At 41.9% G+C, this 26,633-nt stretch overlaps 1 protein-coding gene across 1 annotated transcript in view; it reads right to left on the bottom strand.

Moving 5' to 3' along the window:
* Positions 1 to 26,633, bottom strand: part of SEMA5B (semaphorin 5B) — a 150,598-nt gene that overhangs the window by 103,739 nt on the left and 20,226 nt on the right. The window contains exon 3 of the mRNA XM_067549633.1: positions 17,668 to 17,713. Coding sequence (XP_067405734.1) covers positions 17,668 to 17,713 — 46 coding nt within the window. The remainder of the gene's footprint in view (positions 1 to 17,667; positions 17,714 to 26,633) is intronic.

Genomic DNA, 26,633 nt, shown 5'->3' with positions numbered 1-26,633 from the left:
TTGTTTGCCACTGTGAAACTTGCCTTATAGTTCCGGAGCCATAAACCTTCATTTGTCCTGCAGGGGATTCTGTTGAATAACACCAGGTTCCTGTAAATCAGACAAACACTTCTCCTTCCTGTAGTGTTGGTTAGGAATTTACAGCTCCTGACTCTACATTTCCTTATCTCAAAGGGGTATTGTGTGAGGCTTAATAGACCACAGTTTCTAAAGCACTCTATGATGAAAAGCACATCCTTACAAGTGCAAAGTATTATTATTAAAGATTATTGTCTAAAGCTTTACTAAAGAGCATTTGATACCACGTACAAATTTATTTCCAGCCCTCTAGAACTAAAATGGTATAAAACTAGATTAAAAATGTTTTTGTAAAGTAAGTGATAAAGATAATCACAGCCAGGGTTACAACTTGTATTCCTGGGTTCAGTTCTTTGTTGTTTTTAAGAACTCAGATATAAAGGAATAAAAAAAAATAAAAATCACTGTTTATAACAGAACAGCCAACTCATTCTGTCACCTAGGATGAGATACTATCAACTTAAAAATTCATAACTTAAACAAGCAAATTTCCTTGCTAGTTTGTCTAATTTTACCTTCAGTAATCCTGGTATAAATGCAGTCTAATCACAGACTTCTACTGAGCACAGAATTTGAGCCCTAAACGGTGATATAAACCTACATTGTGAAACAGGAAGTATTTTTTAAATTCCAATTTACTTTTCACTAATTACATTTTGCATTTCTTGCATTGCACGAAGAACAGCCAATGACGTTCATGTCATTTTGTTTAAAAATCATTGCTCAACACTGCAATATTTGGTTGCAAATGCTGCAGGAGAATATTTTTTGCTTAAAAACAACTGCATCTATTGGCAGTTAGAAAAAACAAATATTTCTTTTGGTCATAAGTTTGTAAGAGCACATTTTTACAAAGTCTAAAGTTTGGTCTAAATGCAAGTTGATGGGGTTCCTTCACTGAGATTAAAATGTTCAAGTAAAAATGTTCAAGATTTCAAAATATTTTCCCATTCTGTATCAGGACAAAACCAATATCCCACATGAGTACCTTACCCAGCAGGCAACTGGCTATTCTGGGATGGGTTAAATATTTATTGGAACACGGACTCAAACTTGAGTCTTTGACATTCCAACTAAATGCCCTGACAACTGGACTATAGAGTTAGTCTTGCTTTTGCTTGCTCTCTCTGGCCCAATTAACATTTAATCATTTTTTAAAATGGAATAGCTCAAACAGGAGAGATTGAGAGCCCCCCATTCCAGAAGAGCAATTAGCCTGGTGGTTATGCGAACCATGGAGCTATTCTGGGGTGACTCTCAAGAAATTCCACCCTAGATCTGAGAAATCCTTCCCAACAAATGTTTCATTGAAATTTGTATATTTCCCTCCAAAATTTTGGTTTTGACAAATCAACATTTTTTCCCATGAGAAACTGCTTTGTCAGAAAATGCTGGACCAGCTATGACACTGTTCTACCACACAAAATAAAATAGTCCATTGAACTAACGTTCATCTACACATAGCCAGTTTAGAATGAATGACACTGGAAAACTGAAGAATGGCACAACGGGTGTTAGCAAATGCAGTTAGTAAATGCAGTACTTCCTATGACGGAGGAACCAAAAGTATACAGGAATCATGACAAGATATTTAGCAAAGTGGACAATTAATATCCACGGTAGAATTTAGTCTCCTGCTATGTCAAAAACATTTTGTAATTTGTGGCAACAAACATTGGCAAAAGGGACAGGCAATTATGAAGACATAAGGTTATATGATAAATCAATACAATAATATATAAAGGAAGTTAAAATGTACTCAGTCAAAAAAAAAAAAAAAGACGCCACATTAATATGTCAGGCATAAGTCCAGGGTATGAATATAGCTGAATGCTGGCTTATCTCAGGTTGGTCAATCAATCCTTAGACACCTGCCATTTTTGTAGCACATTATGCATTTTCTTTGCACTTTCAGCTCTGTTTATTTTGCAAAGATCAGTTTTTACATTTCTTCTCCCACAGGCATCACCAAGTATTCCTTAGGACGGAGTCAGCCACAGCAATGCCTTCATTTTTAGCAGCGTGGATCAATTCTCCCTTCCAGGCTAATGTATCGCCAAAAGATGTCCACCTCCGCCCCTTTTTGTTCTTTAGTAGAGTCGCCATTCAGAAATAAATCTCTCCCTACCATTCGAGGGCTCCACTGATGTGACAGGACTCCTAAACAGCCTCCCTTTACGGTTCTGCACAATGATCTCTGCAGTAGAAGGTTCAAAAACCCTTCCAATGGACCAGCCCATATTCAGTAGAAAATCAATTTACCATGGCTGTAGTCCCCTTTGTGTTTCTGCACCAAGCAAGGAGATTTTATTCTCCTTCATTTTTCTGCTCAGGGCTTCCTCTCCATTATGCTTTCCTTTGAAGCTTACTGCTCTGTAGAGATGTTAAGACTTCTCCACTACACACACTTTTCTTTTTCCACTACACATCTAAACCGGATGGATACTGCATAGTCAATTGAGAGACTTTTTGTGCACCCCATTAAAAGGCTTTAATGTCCAGCTATGAAAAGGGATCTTCCTCAATGCTTCAAAGCAAAAATGCTATGAAACGATATGAGAAACCTCCACACATTATCAGCTTCCTAAATAATAAAGTGGGGAGCCATGCATTCCTTATTCCACTTCAGATTACAGCAAGGACTAGTCTGTTTCAGACTTTGTTTGTTTGTTTTGAGAAATAACTGAATTAAATTGGAGGAAACTGCCCAGCATGGACACAATTCTCTCAACAATTAGGATGAGATTAATGAATCAAAATCAGCACATCCTGCAGTTTTAAAGTGACTAATGAAGAACTCAAGATGACATTTTCACTGTTCTGTGTTCCTCGTTTTTCTTCAGGGAAATCGCATCTATTACATCAATGGGACCTAATACTCTTTCAGATTACAAACATGGCAATATATTCTCATTAAAATCGTATAAGAAGCTCAACATGAGTTTACTCCTGTCTCAGCTCTACAAAGGGGACAATTAAACAAATAAAATGTTCATGTGATTCAACTTATCCTATCCACGTTCTTTTCTGGTTGTGCATTTAAGCTTGGTATAGTGCAACCGAAGGGGGAAAAAGTGGAAATCTTTAATAAAGCAAAAAATGCCTTACTGGGAGCAAATGAAAGGCTTGAAATTTCCTTAATTAGCGAAGGGGAATTTTGTGCAAGCTAGAGAGACTGGGAAAGTCTTTTGCAGAGAAACAGACTGAAAACATCAGCAAGATCCTGAATAAACATGACTGCAATATGGAACCCTCTGAGTCTGAAGCACAAAAAGCAAAACCAGAGTCTAATTCCTGCTTTTCGATCTTACAGGGTTTCTTAAAACATAACTTTAGGAGGCAAGGCAAGAATGGCACAACACCCACAAGTACAAGTCAGCCCTCACTTCTACGCTAGTCAATCCACTTTGCTGAGATCAAAGTTTCACCCTCTTTTAAAATATATATTTAGTGCTGGGAAAAGGATCCAGACAGAAGTCCCTAGAGACCATTATTATTATTTATAATTATGGTAGTGCCTGAAGCCTGCAGTTCCATCGCGCTAGGCGCTGTATAAACATAGAACAAAAAGGGAATCCCTGCCCTAAAGACTTTATAATCTAAGGATAAAGTGAGAGACAACAGGTGGATACAACAAAAAGACGGCAGAGTACAAGGTAACAGTGAAGTGACTGTGATGAGAGTGCACTAAGTGGTGGTTATAGACTAATGCCCCCCCATTTTGCCACAGAACACATGCAGCCCAGGCCAAAAGGATGCAAGCTTCCCCATCAGGGCAATGCCAAAAAGCCTCAATCCTGACTTGGAAGGACCACTCTGACAGCTGAGAGCACAGTTCAGTCTCCAGGGCCCATTCAATTAGGGTGACCAGATGTCCCGATTTTATAGGGACAATCCCAATATTCAGGGCTTTGTCATATATAAGTGTCTATTACCCCCCACCGACGTCCCGATTTTTCATACTTGCTATCTAGTCACCCTATATTCAATCCATGGCCTCCCAAATGCTTCCTGGGTTGGTGGGTTTTGGGATGTTAAACACACACACACCAGAAAGCAGATTGAAATCATCACTCACTTCCCTTAAGTAACTAACACTACAGCAATCAGTGGGTAGTGTCTTTCAGTTGCTACCAATAAGGGATGGATTTAAATCACTTGAACTAGTGATGAAAGGCTCATAATGCATTATCAACCTCCAGAGCCATTCAGACCCCTTTGGTATCTTCATAATTTCACTGTCAATGCAGTTGTGTTACAGTTTGACACTACTCCAGCACCTTACTCAGAGCATTTAGCATTTAATTACAGCTTCCCGCCGGCTTCACCTGAAGCTCAGTTCCAAGCCCCTGAAACTACCCTCCAGTGCCCATGTATTTTCATTATTACCAGACCATCCGGGGTCTCTCAGCCCTGCAGCACTTCACTATGAGGAGACAGCAAAACAAACTGTGGTGACTTCCCCAGGCCATGCTCCCAAGTCCTATTCCCAACCCCCCTGCCCTCATATCAGTCTTCCTAACAAACCAAAATTGATCCAGTCCTAGATGCACCCTCCAGAAAAAAACATCAGTCCATTTTCTCCCAGAGCCCAGCTGCATGAGATTAATCACTATGTGCAGTTACTTCCTCACCGGCCACTAAAACAGTCTGAGATCCAGAATGACCTTGCCTGAACTTCTCAGGTGTAGATATAAACAAACTAGGGCTCAGTGCTTCATTACACCTACCAACTGGCTACTGCTAGTTTGCTCAGCTTGCAAAAACAAAAAAAAAACCAAACCAACAACAAAAAACAAACCACAGGATCAGAGTGAGGGAATTTGAAAGTTCTCCAAAAGAGAAAGAGAGAGACAGCTTTGAGAAAAAGAGATCTTTAGGGAGGCTCTATGAAGCCCAGCATTTAGTACTACAACATAAAGACAAACAAGCATTTAATCAAAACAAGATTACTACCTTAAGAAAAAGGCCTCTCCCTACCCCCATCCCATGTTGCCAAAAATTCTAGTGCCTCCATCAGAATCCCATTCTGCAACTCTTGCAGCAATACAATCTTATCTACCTCTCCACTGCAAGTAACCCTCCTCCCCAGGCTTCACTTAGCAGTTGCTCTATCTCCTTCCTAGAGTCTGTTGAAACAGACGCCTTCAGACTCCCTGCTTGGTCTGTCACAGTTTGCTTTGCTCGGTCTCTTCCTCTCCATCTCCAACACCAGACGTCAGCACCTGATGCTCCAGTCGTCTCTGCCAAGCTCTGGAATCCCGACAAGGAATTTATTTGCTCTTTCTACTGTAAAGAAGACTCTGATCCTGTATTTTTTATTCCTTCCCATCTCAGCTCCTCTCTCTTATGCTTTCCATTCTCTGTTCTCTTGCCATCCCACTATTTATCTTCCAATTATTTTAACCCTGAGTCCTGCCCCTACTTTCTCCCTACCACCTGTCTCTCTCCTCTATCTACTCATAAAAAAGCTATTAATTTAACCTCTATCCAAGGTCAAAGACTAGTAACAAGTACTAGGAGTATGTCCCACATTGAGGATGTGGGAATACAGCCTGATTCTCCATTGGTCTTAATGTAGCATATTTCTCCTCTGTCCTGTTTCTCTCTGGATCCTTTTTTGGCTGCTCCCAATGCTTTTTTCATTTATCTTTTGCTTGAAAATAAGTCCTGGTTTTGCTCATTCTAAAATTTTCAGCAGCTGATCCCATAGCAAAAGCTACTAAACTACAAACAATTATATTAACCACAGACATTTTTCCTTCTTGTTATAGATTATGTCTATACTGACGACGGCAAAGTCGCCGCTGTCAGATTGACCCATCTGGATCGACTAAGCAGTCAGTGAAGACCCACTCAGTCGATCCAGCAGTCGACACTAGTAAACCACCCCCTCAAGTGGCGTAGCGCTGCGTCAACAGGAACACGGTTCCTGTCGGCGCAGTGCAGTGAAGACACCGCGCAGAAGGGAAGCACAGCTGTCGACGGGAGTTACGCAAGCTCCTCTGCACAGCTTGTGTAACTCCTGTCGACTGCCGCTGAATCGCCAGGTAAGCGTAGACCAGGGCATACATAAACTTTGTTATATTTGTGAACTATTGAGCACTTCTCTGCTTCATGCATCTAAATCTCCTCCTCTAAGGCAACTACAGCTCACCTGTTAATATTCCCAGGCTAGCTCATGAACTTTTGTTGTTCTCAATAAAGCTTTCATCTCTTTTTCTCTGAACAGCCCCGCAACCTATTCAACTGGTCTGATCTAAATCATTCTTTTCCCTCTACTTTCAAGGAAATATATGCACTCTTTAAAAAACTCAAGATAATGGCTCATCTCCTCTGCACAGTGAGTGGTTAATAATAAACACGAAGAACTAGAGCAGACAAATTTTCAAACAAAAAATGTTTTTTGTTGAAAAAGGCCTTTTTTGAGACAAATTTAAAATATCTTGTAAAACTTGGCTTTAAAAAAAATTCAATTTCTCACAAAATTATTTACAACTTTTAAGTTTTTTTCAAAATGTTATCAAAATGATCATTTATATTTTTCATTAGCCAAAAAGCCAGTACTCAATTTTTACTTGATTTTAATTACAATTAGGAAATTTCATTAAAAAATGTGAAATAATGAAGGGGAAAAAAGGATCTGTTTCAAATGCTATGAACACTGAAGAATTTTGACATTTCAAAATTTTTCACTATATATTAAAAAATTCAAACCAGCTCTAATAATAATCTTTTTATAATCTTACATGTGAAAACAGGGATTATCAGTCCTCATATAACCTCTTAATGTCATGACCAGTACAATAGCAATTATAGATATTTACAAGGCATATCCCAACATATAATACCCAGTGTTTTTTATCCATAGAACTTAAAACACTTTACAGAGGAAGTCAGTACCATTACTCCCATTTTACAGGTGGGGGAACTGAGGCATGGTGACTTTCCCCCACGTCACCCTGCAAGCCAAGTGTAGGCAGTGCTGGGAATAGAACCCAGGTCCCCTGAATACCAGGCTAGTAGTCTATCCACTAAGCCACACTACAGCTAACGTAAGGCATTGTGTAGATGGTGGAACATTTACATGGTAAACTTTACATGGAATGAAAAAGGTCACTCGATGCTACATGCAAAGTAAATTTAAAATTATTATTGAACATTTTTATTGAGGTAGCATCCACAGGGCAACTAGATCAGAGTCCCATTGTGCTAGGCACTGCAGAAGCATCTAGGAAATGACAGTCCCTGCCATGAAGAGCTGACCGTCTGAAAGACAAGACACTTTGATGAGATAAGCTGGGGCTAGGGGAGTGAGCGATAGCAACAGTAATGGGATGTGCACATTTCTTAGCCAGTCAGGAGTGGCAATCACAAGTTATTCGTTAGGAAGACCGTAAGACCTATAGCCTACACAGAGTTGCAGAACTGTGTTCGTTTGAAGCCTTTGTCCTCGAGTAGGATCTGTTGTCCTAACATGGCTTTTTGAAACACTGGATTAGAAAACCCGCATGGGTTCAGCTGGCGACACAAACTCTTAAAGTTGTGGAGAAACCAAACCTAACCCTTCTTCAAACTACTAAATGAGGCCTGAAATAATCCCTGAAACTACGGTCTCCCCCCATCCCTTGGGTCCCCTAATGATGGCATCTTCTACCTACCAAGGCAGCTGAGTGGTATTTAGAGCTAATCAAGTGGGGGCCTCATCACCATTTTCTCCTCTTCATACCTGAAAGATAGCATCTGGGCTCTTCCAACCAAAAGTCTTGTCATGTTATAAAAGAACTCAAGGTAGCTATTCTCTGGCATGCTGAGGTAAAATCAACAATCCATACAGTGATGAACTGTTCCCCTCCCTCCCCAAACTCTGGATGCACCACAATAGCTATTCAGCCTGTATTAGTGACTCTGCTGTATAGCTTCAGGCTGCAATAATCCCTCTGGAATTATTCATTCAAAACTGTTACACATCAGCTAAACGGTTACCGGAAAAAAAAAAAGTTAGGATAATTTTATCCAGGGAAAACTGCTTGTGCTACCACAAAATGTATTTACAGTACTTTTTTTTTTTTTTTAAACACAAGAGCTCAATAGGTTGTTTTATAGGAAACATATGAGGTTGTTTTTAGGTCAGTTTTAGAGAGGCACAAATCAATGACTGGTGTTCTTATGCTCCCACTATAAACTACCTTATGCTAACAGGGGCAGACATGCTCCTGTGCAGACAGCCAGCACAATGTACATGAACCCCTTAAGTCTTATTTAAGCCCTGTTTTGAGTTTAAAATGCAGATATTAACCTGTACTTTCAGCCTTATAATCTACAGTTTACCTACAGTAACTCACCCAAATACTGCATTTTCACTTTTGTAAGATGCAATACTTTGGTACAGAATCATGTAGTGTTGGCTCTTTCACTAAAGGTCACATAAGAACACACAGAAGTACTGGCAGAAGGAGAGTGAACATGAAATACTTTTTCAGCACTGTGTCAAGGGATTTTCAGCTCATTTCTGGACAGGTTATAGGAACAAACATTACATCGGCTTTCACAGAACTTCTCATTACTGAGTCCAAAAAAAAAAGCCCTAAGCAAACAAACAAATTTCTGCTAGTAGGTCAATTTCGTCTAAAGGTTGAGTCTTCTCTCAGTAATACCAACAAAAATCAGGAGTAACTCCCTGAAGACAATGGATTGATGGTGCAAAGCAAGAGGAGAATCATGGCACAAGAACACTGACTTCTGGGCACTCTGAAATCAGAGAAGTGGGAAGCAAGAGACAGAGAAAATAAGCTAAATAAAGCCAAAATATACTCCACAGCCTTTTGCAGCACGAGGAAACAGAGGTGCATTTTTTTGGGTCTGCGTAAAGCATGTTTAATGGTCCTGGCTGTAACTTGCAAGTAATAAGAACATTAGTCTTCATTCCCCACACATAAAAATGCCTGACAGGGTTTTATCAAATAAAAAGCCAATATGCCAGTTATCAGTAAATGACTTCAGCAGCTACTTACATTCTCAGTTTTTGACTCCTACTCTAAATGTTTGCTGACAAAGCCCAGGTAGTTATTTCACCATCTACACTCCCAGGTTAGGGGTGGGGAATGGCTACTGAAAAGTTATCTGGGAAGAAGGCTGACAATCAGCAGCTGACAAACATCATAGAAGTTTCACTTTCACACAAGGGTAAAGGGCTTGATCCTCAGACCATGTAAATCAGCATATCTCCCTTGACTTCAGTGGAGCTTCACTGATTTACACCACTAGGTGGGGGTGTAGTCCAAACAGTGCCAGCAAGTGAACCTCCAAACTCTTCTGACTGTACCCGAATAGTGCCCCACAGAGCGTAGTAGCACTGACTTCAGTGAGACTTCACACAGCAGTAAGCACTCATCTACCGCCCCAATTCAGCAAAACATTTAAGCATTTACTGTAGTCCACCCCTATTCAGCAAAACATGTAAGCATATTCTTAACTATAAGCAAGTCCCAGAGGAACTTGAGCACCTGTTTAAAGTTGAGCACATACTTAAGTGCTTTTTAGAATAGAGGTGAACTCCTGAATCGAGGCCTTTCCTCCAAACGCTCCCTATGGAAGTAGGAGACCTTAGAAAGGAACTGCAGACTCCAGACACTCACACTTTGACACTCCTCCTATTTCCCCCTACATGCTAGATTTCAAGACTCCAGAATGTCAGAGTGCGATCAAATGTAGGGTTGGATTTGGGCCCTAGCTCCAGATAAAATAAAAAAACTATACCAACAAGAAACAGGGTTCTTCTCAGTATTCAACCTGCTATAACTGAAACCACAATTTCATCAAGATCTTGATGAAAACCAGATTTGCTCAAAAGCAGGTCCAAGATACCAACAAGAGTCTTCATATCTTCAGCACAGAGTACATCCATCACATAAGCCCTTTATTATGGAATGGCATTAGAACTCTGGGCTGAGAGTAAGGGATTTTAGGTGTAGCTATGGTAGGTAATTAACATATAAATCTATTCTTAAATCTGCTAATAAAAAATGTATCATTCTGATAAAATATGTGACATTCATAACTAAACTATAATCCACATATTAAGGTTTGCTTCTGCTGTATTATATAAGGTTTTGATCATACTTAAAAAAACCCCACAGAACTGTATGTTTTAGCTAGTTATTTATACCACATCACTCATAGTGGTATCTGAGTATGTGAAACAGAAAAGTTATATTCAAAACACTTGCAGTGAACAATTTAAGAATGATTTTCTGCTGGAAAAGTTAAGATTCTTCCTGAAAATTTCAAAGTGCAACTGTATTGTAGTTTCTCGTGGTCTCAGTTATAGCAGGTTGAATACTGAGGCGAACCATTAATGAGAAATATTTTTGCAAATAAATACAAACTACAATAATAATAATACTCTCTCATCGGTAGCTCTAAAACCACTTCACAAAGGATCATGGGGAAACTGTGGCAAGGAGCTGAAATGACTTGCCCAAAGTCACTCAACAGACCAGCGGCAGAGCTGGGAACACAACAAAGGCGTCCCAGTGCAGTGCTCTAGCCACTAGGAAACACTGCCTCCCAAGATGACTTTACGGTGATTGGTGGAATGATATTATTGGACATTTGCAATTATCCTGCTGAGTACTGGTCCTTCATGAAAACGTTTCTGAATCCTTAAAGTTCCATGAATTTTAACATGAATGATTTATAGGGTGAAAATTTGTGCTGAAAATTGCATTATTCACTATTTATCATTTGTTATATTTGTAAATTTTTATGCGATTGTCCAGGGATATTCTGGAAGTCAGATTCTGCCACTTCAACTTACATTGAGTAGTGACTTAATATGTGCACTACTCACAGTGTAAGTTACCAATCAACATATATAAGGGAGGCAGTATGAGGCCTTGAACAGTACAAAATAAAGCAAATGGGATGTGTTTAATTCCTGTTTTTGCTTCAAGACCAGAAATATAAAACCTGTTCATTCTGTTGCAGTGAGAAATGTTCAGGACCAACGGAGAGATTTTATTACCATTAAGTACAACCCGTTGCTAGGTACTATTGATTTACCAGTGATTTTGCCCTAGAGTTAGCGATCGCTCCACAGAGAAGTGTCAGAGGGAGAGTGTTTGTAGCAAGAGCAATTCGGTTTAAGAGATGGATCTGAGAAGTGCAGCTGTTTCTGATTGTTAGATTAAGAAAAAAAAGTGAAGCAGGGTAAAGTACCTTCTCTCAATGGAAAGGTTGTTAGCAAAGAAGTGCAGTTTAACTACTAAAGAAACATATATCAGCTTTTCCTCTCTACTTTAGCTTTGCTAATCTCTGCTCCTTTCTGTTCCAAATTCTGTTCTACTGAAGTCAGTGGAAAGAGATTTCACTGAGTCTTCGATCAGGCCATATGGGGTTGGGCCCTGATTCAGAAAAGCACTTACGCACATGGTCAATGGGATTTAGGCACTGAAGTTAATGGGACAACTCGTACTGAAAGTTAAGTACTTTCTTACAAGTACCATTTTCAAAAGTACGTAAGTGATTTAGGAGCATATGTCCCATTGACTTTCACTTACGGCAAAATTTTCGAAAGCATTTAAGTGCTTTGCTGAACTGGTACCATATTTAATTGCTTTAGGGATGGACTAAATTAAGGCCTAGATTCTGATACCCTTACTCACATTGAACAGTGCCTTACTCCGCAGAAAATCCACTAAAGAATGTTGTTACTCGGATGCTTTTTTCTCAGTGTGAGTAAGGACCTCCATTCTGCAAGTCTGGCCCATGTATTTATTTTGCCATTTAATATGTAAATATTTTATGGCTCAACTCCCTATTTTTTGAATGGCCCCCTTTTAAAAAGGAGCAAGTGTTCCTGAAATATTTTAAAAGTTGCTTACATGAAATAATGTTATCAATATACATGATGCGCTCATAACCTGCAATGCTGTGAGCAAAGCTGGGCAAAACGGTTTGATGAACAGGGTATACTTGAATAGTCATTTGAGCAGGGACTTGAACTTGGGTCTTCCACGTAAGAGTCCTAACCACCATGTTATGGAGTCATACAGTTTCTTCTCGCTCTGCCTTCAAGTATTTTATACGAAGTGAAACAGCTTCAACAGGAGAGATTGAGAGAGAGCTCTGCCCCGGAATACCCCATAACCCAGTGATTAGTCTGCTCTTTTGGGAGGTAGGAGACCCAACTTCAAACCCCTGCTTCCCCCAGAGGGTGAATGTCTAAACCACCAGGATAAATGTTTTGGGGGGAGGATGGTGGCAGCAGCTCCTCCCTCCCCATTTTGTTAATCTAGCCCCTTTCAAAATACCCAGGAACAAAACATGTCAGGTCAAACAAAGTCTTTCATTCAACCCAAAATTGAATTTTTAGATTCACTGAAAATTTCAGAATTTTTCCATTTCAGTTCAGGTCAAACTAATTCCCACTCCCACCTCCCCAAATTGCCAGTGAACTGAAAAAGCAGATATTCACCCAGCTCTAGCTGTGTGTACTCAATGAAGTCAGTGGAGTAGTCAGTAACTCAGGGCCTAGCAGGAAACGTATGCCAGGCAGAGTGATTTTATATACGCTGGCAAATTTCCTTGTTTAGTCCTTTTAGGAGGCCCAAATTAGCCTGGTGTATTTTTTTAAACTCGCCAGGAAGATTTTGTTTTTAAACTGACACTTTCCACCTAATCTATTAATTGTGAAGTCTAGTATAAACAGCCCTGTTAGTGGCCTCTCTGTGAAAGCTGGGGATTAGAGGGTAACCCTGTTACTGGCTCTTGCATAAATTGAACAATGTGTGCTCTACATGCACATCATTGCCTCGGTTTAAAAAAAATGCCTAATATTTAAGAAACATAATGCATGTACGAGAGCTGCTTTTGAAGTGGAAAAGGAAGATGTATGGATTTCATTTTAAAGGGACACTAGCAGATTAAAAAATATATGTTTTAAAGGCAAATTTCCTTTGTTTTGCAAGAATTTTAAAAATCTCCAACCAGATTTTCAATAGTGAGTAAATGTTTTTGCGTATCCAACTTAAGGTACCTTAAAGGGGCTGATTTTCAGTAAATCTTGATAATCTGTGCCCTGGAAGTTCAGCTTCATTAAGGTGGGCACCAAAAAAGAGCCCCTAAATCACTATTGACTCCTGCAATATGTTGGCCCCAGTTCACTGTTGGCCATTAATACAGACTGTTTACGTTTTGCATTTCTCTCCACTTGGGTAGGAAAAGAATAGTTTCCCTTTTGTTTCTAATACATTTTGCCTCCTGGTTCTCATGCACAGGCTAGTTCTTGCATTTCTTAGAGGGGCAAACAGGGCAAGGGAATGTTTAACTCCAAATGAAAATCTAAAGCCATCCTTGAACCAGAAGTGAATTTTGGACCATGGCAGGACAGAGGGGACCAGAGCAACCTACTCTGGAGAACAGACCAAGATAAAGAGCTGAGAGTGAACAAAGAAGAAAGGAAAGGAAAGGACAGGTTTTACTTTATGGCCTCCTTAACAGCCGTCAGAGACTCACATGTCCTCCTGCCCTCACCCCTGGAAGCACCCCCACCAAAACCTTCCCTCACCCACGCCTTTAAGCCCATCCTGCCACCAAAATCCTAGCCTATTTATCAGGAAATACTAATTTTTTAGACATCTTTCATTGCACAAACAATACCAGTAACATGCTTCCAGAAAATGAGGTTGCAAAACAAGTTTTCTTCATATGGACAAGACAGTTGTTAGACTATGTCTTTGTATTTGTAATTTCAAGATCCTAGCTCCATATCTTACTTATTTGGATGTAATATCCGATTCCAATTTAAAATGGTTGAATCTCATGTTGGAACAGCACATTTTTTGTGTGTGGTTCTTCTGTGAGCTTACAAACATTCATTGCAATGCTGGAAGGAGTAGAGCTGGGCAATTTATTTCCCCAGCAAATAGTTTATTTGCTGAAAAATGCCATATGGGATAACCAGGTTCAAATCCTTGCTCCACTATCTAATTATTTATTTATCCAGAATGGAACAGCTTCAATAGGAGAGACACAGAGATCCACAACAGAATGTACCATAGCCCAACAGCTTTGGTGTTTCCCCCATAGTATGGGAGACCCAAGTTTAAATCCCTGCTCTACAAACAGCAGATTTGAGAACTGAACTTGGGTCTCTCACATCTGAGGAGAGTGCCCTGACCAGTGGGCTACAGGTCAGAAGAAAAACCAGGGCAGCAATACCACTGCCTCCTCTGGCCTGTTTTATTTCATTTCCTTTGCTTTATGTTAAAAGGTGCCCAGAAATTAAACCAAGCAGTTTGTTTTGACCCAAAACAAAATTTTGGTCAACTTTCTCTATTTGCTGAAGTTCTTCCGATTTTTTGCATTCAGTTCAGCTTGAATAATTTTTTTTCCCCTATTTTTCAGAGATGCCAGCAAAGTGAAAATCTCCCAGTGCTAGTATAGAGCTATCTAGCAATGGTAGCCCAGTCTGGGACCTAAATGATACCAAACCTTCGATGCTGGGGCTAACTTTTGTGATGGACCGAAAATTAATGTCCCAGGTAAGGGTTTGGTTCCGGGTTCATCGAAGTCAATGGAACACTTCTATTGACTTCAGCAGGCTTTGAATCAGGACCTAAATGAGAGCAGTCCACAATCAGTCAACAGCTATGTGGAAAGAGAGAAACCAAAGTCCCAGAAGGCCTTCAAGTTTTCAAACCGAACAGCACCAAGAAGGTTTACACTGGCCTTGTGAAATGGTAACTACAGATTGATTGATTGATTGATTGATTGATTTTTGGGGGGGAGGGGGGGGTGTTAGTACAAAGGCATGAGAATTTCCTCTGAATAGAAGCAATGAATAATGTAATGTGTATGACTAGTGACTCTGTCACCTGTTTAACAGTAGGAGATGTTCATTTTCTGATTCAAGAAAAGATGCACTAATCAGAGTTAGTCGCTAAGACCAGGTCTACTCTTACCTGGAAATTCGGCAGTAGTCGACGGGAGTTATGCAAGCTACATAGAGTAGAGTAGCTTGCAAACTGCCGTCGACTTTATAACTCCTCTTGTATGCGGCGTCTTCACTGTGCTGTGCTGACGGAACATGCTTTCCCATCGACACAGCGCTACGCCACTTGAGGGGGTGGTTTTATTGCGTCGACTTCCAGATTGATTGAGTGGGTATTTACTGACCGCTCAATCGATCTGGATACATCAATCTGACGGTGGCGAATTTGCCACTGACAGTGAAGACATACCCTAAATTTACACACTACAGAAGGAGAGAGATATTAAAGCACTCAAGTCAGTGTGCCAGTGTGTCACTGGGATATTGATCCAATGTTGCTAGGTTCATTGAAAAAACTATTACAATCAGCCTCCTTCATAGCAAAAGCACTGACTGGGTTTGACTCTGGTCTGTGGGTACAGTGGGATTGAAATTTATACTCACCCTTTACCCAGAGTCAGCTGTGGCCATCGGGAATGGGAGGTGGCAGGAAAGGCAACTTTAACCTTTGACTAGTACTCACTAGGAAACCCTCCTTGAAAGGCTAGCCTGGAAGATGTGCTGAATCAGAGCATCTTCTGCACGTCCTGGCTCTACCCCTACTCAGCACACAGTTCCTACTCGGTGGGCAGTGCTGTCCAATTCACCCTGCAACCTCAGCAAAGCAAGGGTGCTGTGCGGACTTGCACCACGTCATCCCCACCTTCCAGCAGATTTGGTGCCACTGGCAGCCTGCAACACAGCCTCTGTCAGGAAAAGTGAATCAGACCCACTGGTAGGAAAAAAGACCCTCCCGATACATGTCAAACTGTAGGATCCGTATTATATTTTAAAAGAACCACTGACACTTCAATACACAACAGTCTCCATTTTGTTATTTTCTAAACCTTGCCTCCTCCCCCTTCTATTGAACTGAACTTAGAATCCCCTTAATTTCTCAGCTTGATTTTCTATCCTTTTCTTCAAAATGATGTATATGGAGGGATGGGGTATTCTCTGAGCAGCATTATGTGCTTCACAGATGCAAGCCAAGTAGCTACTTAGGCAACCACTAGGTCTGGAAACAATCGTTTCCATCATTCCCAACACGTGTGTCCGCATAATTCCATGCTCTCATTGTCATGCAAAGAGGTTTGTAGAAGTGGCCGGATACACCCAGAAAGCAAGAACAAACTAAGCTCATTATGTTCACCAGAGATCCCACTTCCTCCACTTCCATACAGGAAGGCTTTCAATTTTTGGCAATGTAGTGAGCAGACCATTGTGGAGGAAATATGCCCCAGTGCAGAAAGCCTGCAGAAAGCTCCAGCCATTGTTGAAGCCCCTGAATCTCAATCAGGTCGGGATGTAGGGGATCCCCTGCGGTAACTGAAACAGGCTGTGTGAGCCCCTCTGAGAATCAGCACTCTACAGAGAAACATCGTTTCCTACCACTGCCCCATCTCTTCCATATCCCGTTGGAACTCTTCTGGCACACACAACCTACAATCCTTGAAAGGGAAAATTCTGTCACAGATGAGGGCAACTTTTATAGTTCGCCTCACCGTCACTTGTACTTTACAGAATAAAAAAGAAAGAGGCAAGAGAATCACATTTCTGACAGCTAAATAGCCATGCTGCCCTCCGTCCACACTCCATGGCAAAAGACTCGCATGCAAGGAATCAGGGTGCGGCAGTTACTTTGCCCAGCCATTTTGAATGCTGCCATTGGTAAAAGCAGTTTAGCCTGAGTCTACACGGGCAGGATCCTCTCTGAAGTCAACAGAGCACTATTCAGGCACCTGCAAGGAGTGAGATGCTGCAATGAGGCCTTGGATTCTCAGCCCTTTGGGGCTGGGTGCCCTCATTTTATCTGTCTAACAAGAACAAGACATGTCTTCACTGCTTACAGAAAACAACAGTCAGTGACACAGAATATTTGTTATTGACAGATACACCATTACTTTTAATGAGTCATTAACTTTCGCTGCACCTTTCAAGTCCAGATTCGAGTTGGAGGGGAAAATCCTGCTCATCCCATTGGCTGTCTGTAAGCCCTTTAAGACCAGTGCAGACAAGCCTCCCCTCTACCACGGAGTCCTCGGAAACACACATTTACAACCAGTTGAACTTTTGAACATCTGCAAGTCCTATCTTGTTTTTAGTAACACATTCAGCTCCTCAGCATTCCATGCTCACAAGGGAACAACAAAAGCAGGGAGCGGTGATGGACAAGAATTGTAAAAGCCTTCCCTGCAAGCTCCTGACCTTTGCACTAAGGAAAGCCAAGAATTTATTTGCATGGTTTTATTTAAGCCTGCACCAGTTATCAATCATGCTGCTGCTTTGTTTCTTTAAGATGCCATATTTTCAGCACCCACCCATCCCATCACTGCTGAAAACACTCAAGAATGAAGAACAAGGAAGTACTTTCCAAAAGGCCAAGCACAGGAATGCCTTTCCCGTATGCATTATCTCCTCAGTGGGAACAAACACAGCCTAATTCTTCCCCCTGCCACTCTGGACGCATATTGACAACATACACCAAGGGACTCCGGCAGCATGTTCATTAATGAGTCAAGCAAAATGATTGGGTAAAAACCAATTAGACGTACCTGGATAAGAGAAACATTGTGTAGACTAAGTCTGAAGAGGTAGTTCCTGCAGGAGAAAGAAGAAGAAACAAAACTTGTTAGATTAAAGAGAACTTAAAAAAGAGGGGTGGGGAAGGAGAAAGTGAGGGGAAGTCGTATACTTTCCGCTAAAAGTTTATGCATTTATTCAGGCAGTGAGCCTTTCCAAGAGAAGTGGTGAGGTGATCCAGCAAAAGAGCAAAAGGAAATGCCAAAATGGTGCCTCGTTTCACAGAAATGTAGGACTGGAAGGGACTTCTAAAGGTCATCTAGTCCAGGCCCCAGAACTGAGGCAAGACCCAGTAAACCTAGACCATCCCTGACAGGTGTTTATCCAACCTGTTCTTAAAAACCTCCAATGACGGGGTTCTACAACCTCTCTTGGAAGCCTATTGCAGTGTTTGACTACTCTTATAGTTAGAAAGAGTTTCCTAATATCTAACCTCAATGTCTCTTGCTGCTGAATAAGCTAATTACTTCTGGCCTTACTTTCAGTGAACATGAACAATTGATCACCACCCTCTTTATAACAGCCCTTGACATATTTGAAGAGTGTACTCAGGTCCCCCCTCATTCTTTTCTCAAGACTAAATATATCCAGGGTTGGGTTTTTTTAACTTTTCCCCATAGGTCTGATTTTCTAAACCTTTTATCATTTCTCCTCTGGACTCTCTCCAATTTATCCACATCTTTCTGAAAGTATGGCGCCCAAAACTGGATACAGTACTTCTGTTGAGACCTCACCAGTGTCAAGCACAGCAGGAGAATTACCTCCCTTTGCCTTTCTTTTAATGAACTTTGTAACAAAACTCGAAGCATATTTGGAGCCAAACTTTCCAAAGTCTGTAATGGAGACGTACAAAGAAATCTTAATGTCTAGGGGCCTGATTCAAAATCTTCAGTTGGCTCAGGGCCTATGGTGCTACAATCCTGTTTGCTTCTGGGAGTGGGAAGGAGTTGGAATCTGCAGACCTGGCATGAGATAGGCGCAAAAGAGCGCAGAAAGCAGGGAAAGGGGCAGCTGCAGTCTGGTAGATGCTCTCCACACACAAAACCTGCAACGAAATCAATGCAAGAGACTGTGGCCTGAACCTGTGGTCAGTGTGGCAACTCTCCATGCCCCCACACGCACACCATGATGTAGAATCTCCCCGAGAACAGAACATTCTGGGGCAGAGGCAGCAGAGGCAGTTCCTGACAAGATAAGTTTTGCTAGCAAGGGCGACAGGGAGCGTGGGGATGGCCAGATGGCTATGGGAGGCAAAGGGCCTAGGCATCCCCCATGACACTTTCATGATCTGTGCAGACTAAAGAAAGATCCACCAATCGTTTCCTTTTTTTGTATAATCATGTGTGTTACGCAGGTGTTTTTGCTTAATAATCTTGATTTAATGCATTCATATTTTCACCCAAGTCTAATGAACATATTAAATAGATTACATTAATAAATATCATAATATAATAAATAGAGAAAGACATAGCAAGAGCCAATGGCTGGAAGTTGAAGGTAGACAAATTCAGACTGGAAATAAGGCACACTACTTTGACAGTTAGGCTAATTAACTATTGGAACAATTTATTAAGGGCTGTGGCAGATTTTCCATCACTGACCATTTTTAAATCAAGATCAGATGCTTTTCTAAAATATATGCCGTTTATTTTGGGGAAGTTTTATGGCCTGTTTTATCCAGGAGGACAGATTAGATGATCACAATGGCCCCTTTCACTCACCTTCACAGGAGTAACTGACATAGAGGAGCATGAGTCTCTTAAATGATCCCTCATCAAAGCACATCACAAACGATAATAAATAAATGATTCCCATAGAAGTATCCAAGCAGTGTGGCCTAACAGAGCACTGGACTAGGACTCAGGAGATCTGGATTCTAGTCCCAGCTCTGCCACTGGCCTGTAGGACGACCTTGGAGAAGTCACGTCCCTCCCTCCGCCTCAGTTTCCCCATCTGTAACACAGGCATAATGATACTTACGTTGTCTGTACAGTGCTTTGAAACCTACTCAGATCTATTCATCTACTCATGAAAAGAACTGGTATTATTATTGGCAAAATGCATCCAAAGTATCTTTCCAAGTTCTCAATTAAGAGCGTCTCCCCAAATCCAGCAGTTCTGTTGTACACGAAAACATCCTTTCTTTCTTACAACTACATAATCTCCCAGGTACTCTGTTATTAAACTTGCATGTTGATGAGTTCCAGAGGAGTAGCCATGTTAGTCTGTTTTTAGCAAAACAGCAAGAGTGCTGTGGCACCTTAAAGACTAACACATTTATTTGGGCATAAGCTTTCGGGGCAGAAACCCACCCGACAAAGTGGGTTTCTGCCCAAGAAAGCTTATGCCCAAATAAATGTGTTAGTCTTTAAGGTGCCATAGCACTCTTGCTGTTTTGTTATTAAACAGTTTCTCATCAACTACAGACTTAGGTCTTGTCTACACTGTGCAGCAACGCACACTACAAAGATGTGATCCCTAAAGCAAACTAACATGTTGTGCGCTAACTGGTCTGCGTAACGCCTGCTGATGCGCACTAAAAGTTCCCCAGTGCACTTTATTGCATTTCAAACAGCACAAAGTTCAAGCACACTAGGGAAATTTTAGTGAGCACCAGCAGAATCTACCCAGACCAGTTAGTGCGCTTATAAATCACATTGTTGCTGTGTACGTTTCCACACCATGTACAGAAGCCCTTTAACAAATATTACGCCCTACAATGAGCTCTGTTTAACAGATCTCTGGCACTAGGGTTACACACATCTATGGAATCATTCAAATTGGAAATTTTCATCTAGCAGCTGATTTTTCTTGGATCTCTTAGGAAAGCACATGCTAATTTAACAAAAATAATAATGTGACTCCAGTGTGTAAAGAATCATGAAATAATCCTGTTCCTGCAGGAGTTAAAGCATGTCACAGGGCCTCATGTCTTATAAACACCCCAAGGAAAGAGTTCTCTTGATAACTGGCTCGGAGCTGCTATCCTGTTGTTAAGCATGCTATTTAAATGCATTGATTTTGGAAGTCTTATAACACAGATTCCTGCTCCTTGTTTTAGTCTTGTGAAACACTGGGTGGTTTGACTGAGTGAAACTTCTAATATTAGATTTTTTTCATAGTGAAACAGATTCAACCACAAACTTTTAAAGGAAGAGTCATATTCAAAGGATATGGTTTTTCTTGCACCAAAAACAGCTGCAGAAAGAGAGCAGAGTCAATTTAAAGAAAAGCAGGATCTATCTTTGCAGAGATCATTGTGTGGCACATGCATATTTGCATCAGCTGTGAGCTGCGGTCAGGTGGCAAACACCCCTCCATTGATCAAGGATACTAAAGTTCCCACAATTATCTTCCAGTATTATTAAAATATAACTCTGTCCTGCAAATGCAACTCTGTAAGAATGACATGGTGGAGTCCTATGTTTGTCATCTCTCCAGGGACTAAAATGGGCCGCATTTACAAATACAAAGATTTTTTTTTTCTTACTTCTCACCCAGCAAACTCAACTTGGCATCTGAGAAACTGGGTTCTTTTCTTCTCGCATATCAACACCAGTTATAGAAATTCTGCCAGACAGATTATTCCCTCAGTGATGCCTGTTCAATTCTTTGGCTTTTAGTGGTTTTACGCAGTTGTAATCAATTGAATCTAACAATTCGGTGGGTGATGCACAAGAAGGGATAGAATCCATCTCAGCTTCTCTTAGCCGTGTTGGCCCCACAGGGCTAACAGGAGTAAAAAGCAGCAAAAATGTATTTAGCTCACTATATTCAGTAAATATGACTCTGAATATGCCCAGGGAGAAGATCCGCTGAGTAAGAATTTTTACACAGCTACTTTTAAGAGTAGAACTGCAATTGAAGGACCCAATTGGAAAAAGTAATTAAAAAAGGTACCTCAAAATGCCCCCATTGACTTCACTGGGACAGGTGCTTAACGTCACACAACTGTTTAAATAACTTGCTGAACTGGCATTTAAATCAGCTGGAGGTGTAGAATTAAGAAATACCCAAGTGCACGAGGCCTTTACATAATAGCAGTGGTACCCAACTTTATTATACAGGAGGGCCACATAAACCTAAGCACAACCTTGGGTGGGCCAAACAGATGCTACATATTTTAACAAGATTTAAAGTCACCTTTACTGATTTATATTTTAAGCTCAGCTCGTTTTATTTAGTTAGGTTGTTTCTATGTACAGTATTGTCTATTTAAAAACAAATAAAGAAATAGGTGCATAAAACATGTATTAGAATTATAGAAAATAGTGGGGGAAAAGCAGTAAAGAACACATAACCTTCTCCCAAATCACAAACAAACAGCCCAAGCCCGGCTGCAGGCCTTATGAAATGTTCTGGCAGGCCATGTACAGCCCACGGGCCGTAGGTTGGGCGCCCCTGCATAATGGGATAGGGAGTTTGAGCCCCACTTAATACATTTCCCCCCCACACACACTTTTTATGTTCTTGGTAAATTTCAGTAATTTCCTTTTTACAACAACAACTTTGTTTTTAATTAAACCTGGAGCAGACCAAACCTGGAGCAACCAAACTGGCCAAAAGAATAACTGTGAGATGCAACAAGGTTATCCTACGAACACCTTTCTCCAGTAGTTCTATAATGAACAGTGTGAATACGTTTAAAAGGATAGGATGATATTCACTTCCCGGCCAAACTGTCATGCAAGGTTGCTTCATACTGGTAAACAGTTGCCTTGTCTCACTCCAGAGTTGGCTGCATTGCACTGGCGGGTGGTTCAAGTGATTATACTTTGTAAAGAGTTTTGGCATTCTTTGGAATGAATGGTAATGTATATATCGTAAGATACCATGCACACTAATTATTACTCCTATCTTTATTTCTCACAACCTCCAAAGCATTTCTAAAAATTCCCTTATTCTTATTTCTTGAATTATGGTAACACCCAGAAGCGTCAAACAAGACTAGGGTCCCATTGTGCGTAACAATGTATGTATACTTGGAGAAAAAGGATGCTCTTACTAAGTCCCCAATTCATGAAAGCACTTAAGCACATGCTTAACTATAAGCCCATGCTTAAATCCTATTCAAATCAATAGAATTTAGGGACATGCTTAAGTGCTTTTCTGAACAGGAATGCTTTCCATAATCTGGACCTAAATCCTGTTTATTTGCAGGTTTCTCAGAGCTGAACTGTTGTACAAATCCTGTAGACAAAAGTATTTATTAATTGGCTGGCCTGAAAATGACTAAATGCACCCCGTGCCTACCACAATAGAGCATAAGTTGTTACAGAAAGGGAGCAGTCTAGATGGGTCTTAAAGGGTGGAAAAACATATCCACTTAATTCTCCTTCCAGTAACATTCCACAGTCAAATCTGCTTACTAAGTAGCCATCTCACTTGGCCAAGCGCACCCTGGCTGAACTTTATAATACATTACCCACATTCTCCCTCCGAAACTGCCTTGCCTTGAAACAATTTTATGGAGGGCAAAGTATGTCGCCTCCAATGCACTGAGCAATGGGGCTGCAAGAGAAACTGGGCATTTCTAATGAGAAGCCATTTAACATGATCTTGAACAAAAACAGAGATCTCCTCTAGAGGGTTTATAAGTATTTTACAATATACTTCAGGCACGCCTGTCTACAAACAGATGTGTACTCTGCTCTCTGCAAAGCCCTCTTTTCAGGCACCACATCTGTCAGCACGATGCCTACTGATTAAAATAAATCTTCCTTCTAATTAAAAAGAAATCCGGATCCTGAGCTCACTTATGGTGCTATAAAGCAGGAGCAGCTCCACCAGTCAGTGGCGTTATACCAGTTCAAAATGGTGCCAATGAACGGAGAGTCAGACATCCATTACTTTTAAATTTGGGGGGTTCATTTTCACATCTTGTTTCCATCTACTTTTACTGTCTCTCTCTAAAACCAAACAGAATAACCCAGATGTGCTTCAGAAAGACCTCTGCTGAAGACTGCAAAGTCACAAGCTTTTCCAGTGCTGGTGGCTTCTTGGGACGCTCAGAAGTAGATCATGTTAATTCACTTTAAAAACATGGTTTGTGGGGGAAGAATGTGGAGGTGGAGAAAGAGAAAAGAGTCATTCTCTCCTTTTGGGATCACCATCTCACTGATATAGACTGACTCTCCTAGATGAGGGAACTATAAAGCCAGCCCTGGATTTTAGCATTCTGACACACGATCTGAGAAACCAGAGACTTCAGGTGTTTGTACAACACTTGGCACAGAGGGGTTCTGGACCACGAAAGGGGCCCCTAGGCAGGGGCGCTGAAAGTGCTTTTAAAAGTATAGGATCGTAGCCTCAGGCAGGCACGGCAGGAGCTGTGCTTTGCAGGTGATCAGCTCCCCGCCACAAAAGCAGCCCCTGCCAGTGGCACCGGCCTCTTCCTGGTGGGAGGGCTGAGGTAGGCCTTAGCCCCTGCCCCCTCACCATAGGGAAGGGTGCACCGCAGGGGGCAGGACATAGGTCAGGTGCTGCTCTCGGGCACCCCAGCATCCTGCCCAGCGCAAATAGAGGGCCTGGGGCTCCCCACAGCAGCCCGGGCTCCCTGGGCGGCTCTTACCATGGCCTGGCTCCAGCTTCGGGGGGGAGAGAAGGAGGGGTGGGGCCACAGTTCCCCCCGCCCTTCTACACAGGCTCCAGGCTCTTGTTGCCAGGCGCTACAATAATATACTAGCAACCAGAACTGGGTACCGTGGGCAAGATAAACCAAGACACAGACTGAGGAGTGAGACAAAGCCTAACACCCCATTTGGGCATTTTTCTAGAAGCCACGCGGATGAGGATTGAATGCAAGACTGGAAGCCAGGACAGCCTCTCTTCTTTTCCCACCTCTGTCAGGGTCTGGGGACTAGAACCCCGATCTGCAGAGCCCGGGACAACTGATACTCCCACAGTGCCCCACAAAGGCACAGCCAGGGAGCACCCTGGAGAGTCAGTGCTGCAGGAAGCACCACCCAAGAGACCCAGAGTGACAGCACTCTGCAGCCCTCTGATTGGCCAAGTGTCCTGTTTAACCCCAGGACGTTTTCCTGGCAACCACACAGACTTCGGCCTGCTGCAACACCAGGCTTTGCTTGATCTCCAGTATCCGACCCCAGCCTGACTCTGACCCTGACACTTGGTTATGGGACCGGGCTTTTGCGATTCCTCCAACTCCTTCCTGATGACTACCATTCCCTGGTGGGCAGACCTCAGTCCAGCTGTGACTGCTAGGCCAGACCGCCTACCCCCTGGTCCCTTACACTCTGCAGTTATACACCTGAAGAATACTTTGTACTTCTATAGCACATGACAAACATAACTCAAGTCATACTTCGCAACCCCTTTTTACCGATGAAGGAAAGGAGCCACAGAAAGGTTAATGACCTGCCCCCGAGCACACAGCAAGGCAGCAACAGAGTCAGAATTAAACCTCAAGTGTCCTGACCGCCAGATCTCATGCTAAACTAGCCCACAGTGCTTCCACTGAGGCCCAGGTGTGGTTTGAACTTTTAAGATGGCTATCTACACCTCTGAAGTTGCTATCTCAAGAAACGCAGGATGCTGATGGATTATTCCAGGCTTCTTACTCAGAAGGGGCTGATTACATGTCTGCTCCACCAAGTGATGCAGCAATCCCACAGCAAACACTACTCTGCTGATTCCTTTATAGGACCCAGCATATGGATGCTGGAGAAAAGTTGATCTGCCAACATCTCCCTTGCAACTCGTAATCTCATCGGCCAGTAATTTTGTTTCTATTGAAGGAAAACTTGTCTGGAACATCATTCTTTCTTAAAAATCAATAGCTGCTCAACAGAGAACTGTATTTAATGGCACATAGTAATATGATGCAGTTTCTCTATGAGCGACTGTTTTTCCCATAGCAACATATCTCTGTGATGAATGTAGACAGAGATACTGTAGAGTCCTCTTAGCTAGGACTGTCTTGCAGAATAGCCGATCATTCCGATTAATCAGCTGTCCCATTTAAGAAAGAAGCCCACTAAGATTTCATGGTTGTCACAGTGACAGTCATGATGGCCATTTGGTTCCTCACTCTAGCAGAGAAGGTGAAACTCAGATTCTCCTGACTCCAAAAGCACAGGCCCCTGACCAGCCATGGGAGAATCGCTAACAGCTGAAGTAGTATAGGGCAGAGGTTCTCAACCTTTTTCTTTCTGAACCCCCATTCCTCCCCCCATGCTATAAACATTTCCAGGGCCCAACAAGGGTGGGGCAGGGCTCAGGGCTTCTGCCCCATGGAGTGGGGGGGCTTGGGGCTTTAGGCCTGCAGAGCTGGGGGCTCAGGGATTCAGCCCTATGAGGTACGGGGGTCCAGGGCTTTAGTCCCATAGGGAGCTGGGGCTCGGGGCTCCTGGCTTTAGCCCTGCCGGGCGGGGGGACTCAAGGCTTGCAGATCCCCTGAACTGGCCAGACCCCTGGTTGAGAACGGCTGGTTTAAGGCTTATTACATGCAGTTGAGCAGTTCTGGTTCAGTTTAGTAGAAGGGCAATGAAGTGTATGCCAGTAAGTTCAATACAGCTCTGAACAAAAATACAAGAATAAAAAGGATATTCAGAGAAATCATAACAGCACAGAAATTCAGTGTGGAAATGGTTTAGCAGTAGCAATGAATTAAAAACAAAATAGGGAACATTTCAATGACATTTTTTGTGAAATTTCCACCCTCTTTTTCACCCAACTACAGAGCCTCTTTGGAAATTCAACCTGTGGTCCACAGGCCCCTATCATAGAATTCTTATAGTGAAAACCAGATGAACAGAATTCAGCATTAAATGTTGCATGGGCTCGGCATGGCAGCTGACGCAGGGTGAGAAAGGGTTCTAAACTGTGGGCTTCCATGGTAACGACAACTCTTCCCAGTTTTGACCTGTAAATGGGGGTGGTATTCACATGCTTTTGATTGATCAGAAAAACGGAATTC

This window comes from Emydura macquarii, unplaced genomic scaffold (genome assembly GCF_026122565.2).
Source record: "Emydura macquarii macquarii isolate MOO-44397 ecotype Brisbane River unplaced genomic scaffold, CSIRO-AGI_Emac_v2 contig_1253, whole genome shotgun sequence".
NCBI classification, from domain to species: Eukaryota; Metazoa; Chordata; order Testudines; family Chelidae; genus Emydura; species Emydura macquarii.
The sequence above is the reverse complement of the archived record's forward strand: the minus strand, read 5'-3'. Positions and strand labels throughout refer to the sequence as shown.